Genomic DNA, 8670 nt, shown 5'->3' on the forward strand with positions numbered 1-8670 from the left:
GCACGCCTCCTTTTCACCTCCTGTGCTCCTCCTCTCCATCTCCTCCTCCTCTTACATCTCTATGTTCTCCTGCAGACGTGCTCCCCAACTCCTCCTCACCTCCTCAACACAACAGCCGCAACTCCTTACAGCTCCTCGCCCACACTGTCTCCCTACATGTTACTGTGTTTTACTGTTTCATGTAAAAGATTCATCTTTGTTTTTTAAGGAAATGGTATAACGCTGGTGATGTTTTCTTCTCTTCGACAGATCCCATGTGCAGATTTAAACCAATAACAAGTTTGTCGTGTGACCGGTGGTTTGGATTCAGAAGCTGCATGTTTTCAGGACAAAAATCAAATATTACATATATGTAACTAAAAATTGGCAATATTCCCAGCTACGTTGCATTTAAATCAATCCAGCAAATAAAAGATTATGTTGAAACTGGCCACTGTGCTTTCTATAATAATAGTAATAAAAAAAAAAATGTAAACCTCTGCTGTATTTTCAATGCACTAAACTTACTTGAGATCATATTTATAGTTTTTATAGTTCAGTTTTTTGCTGTTGATTTTTATGGTTTTGAGTAAAGTTTTACAGAGTTTTAATGAATTTGAAATGCTTTTAGTGTTTTTTAAAGGTTTTACATAAGTAAAATCATGAGTGAGTGTTTGAGGGATTTTAGAACATTTTTAGTTGTCTTTATTTTAAGTTTTTAATACGGTTTTATTTAGTTTTTAAGGGGTTTTGGCCGCTTTTTAGTTCGGTTTTCAGTGAGTTTTTAAGCGGTTTTAGGTGCCGTTCAGTTCTTTTTTGAAAGATTTTTAGTAAAGTTTTTAGGTCTCAGAATCTTTTCACTATTTTGGTTCTTTTCTAGATTTTTTTTAGCCATTTTGGTTGTTTTTCGTGTTACAGCTGCACAGACAGAAACACTGAGTCACACTGAACCTACAGGACACTGAGTTCAGGTCAGTTTACTGTCAGTACACACAGAGGAGCAAACAGTGAGTAAAAGCAAATTATATCTGCAGGCTGAACACACACACACACACACACACGCAATCTGATTGAAATGTCATCAGTGAAACAGGAAGAAGCAGCAGAGACGAAGAGAACAGAGGAAGCTGTTTCTCCTTCTGACCTTTGACCTCTCCACAGGTCCGGAGGAGACTCTCACACCTGAGCTAAGGACTCAAACGGTTTGACAAAAAGACTCACAGAGAGAACACACGCACACACACCTGAGGACACACACATGCAACACGTGCATGTTGTCGCACCTTGCACACGCACGCACACACGCAGTAACTGCACAGCTGCTGGTTTTTCTCAGAATGTCAACAGTGAAAATCATCGCAGTAACAGAGCAGAGGATCATGGTTAAATTAATATTACACATTGTGCCTGGAGCAGTCGCACATCACACACGCCATCACAAACTGATTCAGTGAGAGTTAGAAAGCTGCACTGAGGTCTGTTTGAACTGCAGATAAAATCACTATTTTATGATCCCGACATCGTCAGTAGAGGTTAATGACATCACACTGTACTGACATTTAAAATCAATGGATCGCAGAGAAGGTTAGAAGAAAACAAAGCTGCAAATGTGTATTTAAGTTTGTAAAACCTGAAAACACTTGTGAAACGTTCCCTGTGGACATTCGGCGTGATATTACACGATCATGTGACATGCTTTGTGCAGTTTGAAGGCTTTATATATAGATTATGTTTTGGGCACCGTCAGGGAAAACGTAATTCTGGGACTATGCCTCCATCGTATTGTGGTGGAGACAGAAATATCTGCACAAATAAAACCAAAACCTTTTTTTTGGTAATTTGACCCTTTAAAACTCAAAGGCCTTTCTATAACCAAGACTGGAAACTGTCACCTGATCAGGACTCTGTGTTCTGAACCGGTGTGGGCAGAAAAGACCTCGTTTCTGCAGCCGTCTGGTGATTATGCTTCAGTGTGTCGAAAGAATCCGCTTCACCCTGACAGGACGCTGCTTCAGACTGCAGTTTGTGGTGTTGGGACGAAGGTCAAGGTGTTCCTGTTGTTCCGTCCACCTCCTGCGTTCTGCAGTGCAGCGAATGTTGAAGTGCATTCGTCTCTGTGTGCTTTCAGGGAGGAGGCTAATGCTAATGCTAACAGTCATTATTGGTTCAAAACAGCAGGAGGACGCCTGCAGGCCACACACACACACACACACACACCGACAGACGTCCTCCTGGTCTCATCATCATTAGCATGCTAGCACTGCTAATCCTCCAGGCTGACTCAGTGACACAGCTGATGAGCAACATTACAAACACTTACGCTCGTGTATTTAGGCGTTTGACTCCGGAGCGGAACAGACGTCTGTTGTAATTTTTAACTTGTCAGCACGTGAGCACTTCCTGTTTCTGTTATGTGACGGAGCTGCTGTAGTTTATTATAGTTGCACTGTGTAGCGTCACCTTTCTGTTTTCAGTCCTGTTTGTTAGTTACCATGAAATCTCACGTTATTGTGCTGAAGACTTGAACTTGCCTCCTCAGAAAGCCTCACACAGCCGTCATGGCTGCAGACTCTTACTGCGTGTTGGGAAGTAAAATCATTTTCATTATTCAGGTCTGTGATTTCAAGGTTGGAGGTTCAGCTTTATTGTCATTATATTGTCATAATATGTAGCTCGTCCACGCTGCACACACAGAACATGCAGGCTATGAACAAATATTAATTATTTAAATTAAAATAAAACAATGAAATAGAACAAAGTATATAAAAGTAGCACTGAGGGAAGAAATAAAAAAGGAAAACTAAATTAAATTTGCAAGGAAGACATACAGTTATGTATATATATATAAATGTACAATATCTGTGTAATATGCAAAAACCTGAGGTAGTGAAAGATTGAACAGTTTTTAGAAAAGTCTGCATTACTGCACGAAACGCTCAGAACACCAGGACGCTCCTTTAATTCTGCAGCCTGATCCTACAGCTTCTGTCGCCTCGCTCTTACTGTAAACTGGCCTCTGCCGGATTCCAGGTTAACGAGGTCGATGCAGATCTCAGCAGCTCAGGTGGAGCAGCCGGTCGTGCAGGTCGGCTCCTCCATGTTCGCTGCCTCCAGCAAAACACGTGAATGTGCTCCGGCTCTGTCGGTGTGAAGCAGGTGTATAAAGGCCTGTTAAGGTCACAACCACAGCAAAGACTCACCTGAGCTAACCTGCAGCCTGCCTGCACAGGGACGCATCCACAGGTATGATGACATCAGCAGGACGGAGGGTGTGACATCAGCAACGTGTTGGCTGTAAGTACTGTGGAGGCAGATGACGAAGATGTTCTGTTGGAGGCCACGCAGGTGTGTTAGTGTGCAGCTGTAAACATCAGCGAAGCTCCAGTACAGTCACTCAAGTGCCGAAGTACAAATCTTAGTAATCTTCGTAGTCTTCTCTTTTCATGCCACTTTCTACTTCTCTACACTTTAGTTACTAATTAAGATTTTTACACACAAAACATATGAAGTTATAACATATAAATTAAACTCCAACAGTTTATACGTTCAGCTGAAACGACTAGTCGACTGACAGAAAATGAATTATTAACTGTTTTGATGTTTGGAGTCGTTTCTCCTGTAAATCCCTTCCTGGCTGCAGCTCCTCAGATGTGCAGATCTGCTGCTTTTCCTCTGAACGACTGTAATAACTGTGATGTTTGTTAATAACGTCGAGCTTCGGACTGTCGGTCGGACATGACGACACGGCGAAGGCGTCGCTTTGGGCTCTGGGTCGTCGTGACGGCGTTTCTCACCGTTTTCACCAGTTTTCCAAACCGATCAAGTACATTTTCCTGATTATACTTTTACTTCATTAACACTTTCAGTGCAGGACGAGTGTTTTCAGTGTGTTAGTACTTTTACTGCAGTAAAGGATCTGAGTACTCCCCCTCTGTAAATCTCCCTGCTCGTGTTTCTTTTAAACTTCATGTTTCTGCATCAAGTGAAAGTGAAGACAGAGACTGAGCTCCAGTAACCTGCGGCAGTTTGTAGTTTACAGCCAGAGAGTCACGTCATGTTCACTTTCCGATGTTAGCGGACAGTCTGAACCCGGCTGCTGTAAACACACTCAATCTCTCTCTGATCCAGGTCCAGATCCCGGAGGCCTGTCACATGCCAGGAGGCCTCTTTTCCCAGAAGTCTGCAGGGCTGAGAGGCTGCAGAGGGAACAGAGCGTCCGTAGGAAACGGCTAAAGAATTCTCACAACGACACTGAAACACAGAACCAGCACGGCCTTACATGGTCAGTGTGTGTGTGCGTGTGTGAGTGTGTGTGTGTGTGTGTGTGTGTGTGTGTGTGTGTGTGTGTGTGTGTGTGTGTGTGCAGCATTTCAAATATGCAGAATATCTAAGCCTTGAAGAAAGATGTTATGAAACTTGTCGGGAAGCTGCAGACAGAGCAGAGCCAGACTTCCAGTGAAAACTCTCAGTGTTCCCCGGAGGCCGCCGTGTCCGGACCACATCCTGAGGAGTTATCTGGTGTGAGCGCTCGGTCTGGCCGCGGACGCAGCGCCGTCTGCTCTGCAGCGGACGAGGCGCTTTCAGACAGGTTGAGGCAACGCGCTCGGCCGTTTGAGCCGGGAGCCGACGCACGACGTGCAGCTGCAGCGGCGACCGCTCGCTGTCTGAAAGGAGCCGTCGCTGCCCTCCCACACTGCAGTGGGCGCTGTGCACGAATCGACAGCAAACACGCAGGAAGGCCGGTGTAGAAGAATTATGTACTTGCAGGGGTTTGTGGGTGCGTGTGCGTATTGTGAGTCCGCGACAAGAAGCTTTGTGCTCGCACCGCGGCGGCGGCGGCCTCCGCAGACGGAGTGCGAGCTACGAGTGTTCTCCATAACTCTGTCTACTTTGACACTTTGAGAATAAAGTTGGAATATTTTGATGATTAAATGGTATGAAAATAAAGCAGTAATTTTAAGAAAATACTTATTATAAGACAGAGTTGTACATTTATGAGAAAATGTGTAATAATATTAGAATAAAGTTGAAGTTTTACAAGATAAGGGTTGTGAAATTTTGAGATAGAAAAACAAAAAATCACAATATTAATTAAATCATAATTATCGGGAGGTGTTCTGGGCATGTCCCACCGGGAGGCGGCCCCGGGGAAGACCCAGGACACGCTGGAGGGACTATGTCTCTCGGCTGGCCTGGGAACGCCTCGGGATCCCCCCGGAGGAGCTGGAGGAAGTGTCTGGGGCGAAGGAAGTCTGGGAGTCCCTGCTTAGACTGCTGCCCCCGCGACCCGGCCCCGGATAAGCGGAAGAAGATGGATGGATGGATGGATAATTAATTATTTCAAAATACTAAACTGAGAGCGGCAACTAAACCGTTTCCAAACTTATTTGGTTCAAACAAACAACAAACGTCTGGAAATGTAACATTTGTAGGCGTACGTATTTGTACATTCGGACATATTCTCGCTTCTGTCCTGTCACTTCGTTTTGCTTTTATTAATCCAGATTTGAGGACATCAGTCCGAGCGAGTCTAGTCCCTCTGAATGTCCCGCAGGACTCGCCGGAGACACTTTCACCACTGCAGGAAGAGCTGAACGGAAACAGTGCAGGTGTCCTGCAGTGTCTCACTGCGACTTCAACACATTTGGTTTTCTCCCGAGGAGTGAGACGCTGCTGTGTGAAGGAGAGTGTGCACGGTCTGAAACAGAGTGAGAATAAAGCCTCGATGTGAACAGGATGTCAGCAGGCGTCTCTGCAAAGCGATAAGACGATTAAATAATTCCATATTTCAAGCTGCAGCTCATTGTCTGCTTCCAGGACTTTTGTCCCAGTTTGTCATCTGGTTTTGTCCATTTGTCAGCAGGTCGTTTGTGCTGCAGCGACCGGGCGATAGCGGAGGAGGACAGGAAGCGTTCGCTGTTTCCAGGACAAAAGACTATTGTGTCCTCGGAGTCGACCTGAGAAAGGCTGCGACGAGCGGCGTTCTGCGTTCACATCAGGACAACAATACGCCGCCCGAGCAGCCGAGAGGAGAACAGAAGGGGGCAGAGTGCGAGGAGAGATCAGAGTCCGAGTCAAGGCCGCATGTTCGGTCTCTCTGTTGTCCTGAAGGAGCTCGGAGCACGCTCAGTTCTCACCAGGACAAAGACAGGAAGACGTTAAGACTGGACACGACGCTGGGAGAGTTTTGTCTCTCACCAACGTCCGTGACACACCTGGACGTTGGTGGGTCCGTCATAACAAAGTCCTGCTCTGTGACCCAGGTCCCAAAGTATCACGAAAGACACGGTGGGATTCAGTTTGCCCCCCCCCGTGACCTTAAGGGAAGGTCAAGACGTTATTTTTAGACTCCGAGTGGCTCTGTGGAGGGCGATGTCTGCGTGTTGGTTGGTCGGTCTATTACGTCCATCTGACTATTGGATGGATTAAGATTTTCTACAGGCGTGCATGAACCCCAGAGGATGAATCCTAAAGACTGTGGGGATCCTCTGACCTTTCCTCTAGTGCTTTACACTGTGGGCCCCCCGCAGACAAACTGCGCAGTGTTGGCTACACCTCGAGACCTGTTGATTTAGTCTATATGTGTTCACATGTAGTCAAACTGTCCCGTTAGAGCAGCCGAACCAGCAGTCAGCAGCTCCTGTCTGCAGTGGACCCGTGGACGGACAGACAGCTGTCTCTGGATCACTGTGAGACTGAAGGAAACTTAGAAACAGCAGGATTCTCAGGCAGGTTCTGCAGCGGCTTTCTTCTCTGGTGGATTTCCGGATGTTTATTTGTGGTGGACATCAGAGAATCTGTGTCAGATTAGATGACAAGAGTTCCTCTCTGGTTCAGGACTCAGGATCTCTCTTCCTGTGTCTCGTCTGGAGTCTGATCAGTTTCTGTTTATCCACAAGGAGAGAACAGGAAGCTGTCAGCAGCCAAAACATCGACCCCTGGATGTCACGACGTCTCTGAGGAGGAGGAGGAGGAGGAGGAGGAGGAGGAGGAGGAGGAGGAATCCCATCCGGCACCACTGCACGCTTCTGGTGTGTAATAATCAGTGATGTGGACAACACGTCCTCATACCAAAAAGACAGAATAGGCTGTTTGCCAATGACTCCCAAAACAGCATATATGACCGTTGGAGAAACTACTTGGTTAGGTTTAGGGAAAGATGCGTCTGAAATACTGGATCCAGCAGAGTCCTGAGAGTCTGATCAGGACAGTCACCGTCCAGATATCTCGTCTTATTACACAGACTGATTCCCCTTCATGTGTTCAGTTTCTAGCTCTGATAAAAGTGTTAATGTCAGACTAAAAACATGTCTGAAACACACTATCAGTACAAAGTACAACAGCATTCAGATAAAGCAGAAAGAAGGCTTCCAGACACTCAACGTGTTTCTTTTCTCTGGAGAAATTCAGATTATTGGTAATTGTTTTCCACTCATATGGACAGCGAGGGCCACTGTTAGAAAAAACTACTATGAGATTCAGAGAAGTCGGAACATGTGGTTATAATTTCAAGAGAAAAACGGAGGGGGGGAGAAACAGCCAGTCGTTCAGTTACGATGGAGACATGAAAGCAGATAGTGTGTGTTGAGAAAAGCGAACCGGGTTAGCTACCGTAGCTAGTCAGACAGACCAGCGCAGTGAAAGCAGGGAGCCAATCGGAGGGTGACTCAAGCGCTCCGCCAGGCGCCTCGTGCTCCGGATGAGACCTGACCTTCGTACTTTATTGTACGTCTGGAACTGACGGTTTGAAACTGATTTTTGGGGCAGTTAATACTCATCTTCTGCTGACAGCAGATGGTGGAAGGAGTGAAAGGCCGATGAAGGAAAAACCAAATCACCTCCAGCATGTTGATCCTCATTAGCGGCGGGGAGGGGCTGATGGGAAATGCGGTCTTAATGTGGAGAAACATGAGCGCTAACAATACAAACAGAATTCTCCACCACGCTCTGGTTGGCTCGCTGAATATTAAAGTGACAGATGTTTCCAAACTCTTTCTGACCACTTGCAGCTCTGCAATCTGTCCTCAACACACACATCCAGGCCGGTTAATTAAAAGCAGACGATTGGCTGCTAATTGGGCGTCTTCCAGCCTCCCATCCCCCACATCCCAATCCCCCCCCCGTCCCGTCAGAGTCTGCTGGGCCTCGCTGGACCAGCTGCTGCCGGTCTGAGACTCCCAGAGCCTGCAGACCCTCGACAGCAGCTCAGTTTCCCTGGAGAACAACAACACTAATATTACTATTATTACAGCTTCACACCTTACCAGAGTGTAAACTTCCAGCTTCTGTGAATTTTCACCTTCTTTACAAAAAGTAAAACGTATTTTAGTTCGTTTTAAAAGAAAGCAAAATCCCTGTAGGCGCACTAAGACGAGCTAATAACAGAATGTGTTCATGCAGGTAATTCAATAAGAGGTTCAACGCGAGTATCAGTGTTTTGATCTTATTCTCTTATATTCTGTGAAACTAGTTCAACATGTTGAATATATTAAAGATGTTGTAGACACTAAATGAAGTCCTTTGTTCCCCCTGAACGTACGGGGCGATGTGTAAAACATGACGTTGAGATGAATGAGTTTATTAGCTCAGGTTAGCCGATGTTTGTCTCTCAGCTCAGTGAAAACAGTGATTTGGTTTCGGTTGGCTAATGATGTCGTTTAGCAACTAATCTTGCTTCAGATTAGCAGCTAA

At 45.9% G+C, this 8670-nt stretch overlaps 1 protein-coding gene and 1 long non-coding RNA gene across 4 annotated transcripts in view; both read left to right on the forward strand.

Moving 5' to 3' along the window:
• The window catches only part of LOC122877860, a 34213-nt gene extending 33787 nt beyond the window's left edge, over positions 1 to 426 (forward strand). For 2 of the 3 annotated variants that reach the window (XR_006378365.1, XR_006378363.1), the window contains one exon: positions 250 to 408. This is a non-coding gene — a long non-coding RNA (uncharacterized LOC122877860). Of the gene's footprint in view, positions 1 to 249 lie in introns of all 3 variants that reach the window. The other variant, XR_006378364.1, reaches the window with a different exon arrangement.
• A 2596-nt stretch (positions 427 to 3022) lies between these two features.
• On the forward strand, positions 3023 to 8388 carry LOC122877897. The gene is made up of 3 exons (XM_044200088.1): positions 3023 to 3120; positions 3974 to 4261; positions 5843 to 8388. Exons 1-3 carry the CDS (start codon positions 3023 to 3025, stop codon positions 6324 to 6326), a joined length of 870 nt encoding a protein of 289 aa, XP_044056023.1. The 3' UTR covers positions 6327 to 8388.
• The last annotated feature ends 282 nt before the right edge of the window (positions 8389 to 8670 follow it).

The sequence above is a fragment of the Siniperca chuatsi genome, linkage group LG6 (assembly GCF_020085105.1).
Source record: "Siniperca chuatsi isolate FFG_IHB_CAS linkage group LG6, ASM2008510v1, whole genome shotgun sequence".
NCBI classification, from domain to species: domain Eukaryota; kingdom Metazoa; phylum Chordata; class Actinopteri; order Centrarchiformes; family Sinipercidae; genus Siniperca; species Siniperca chuatsi.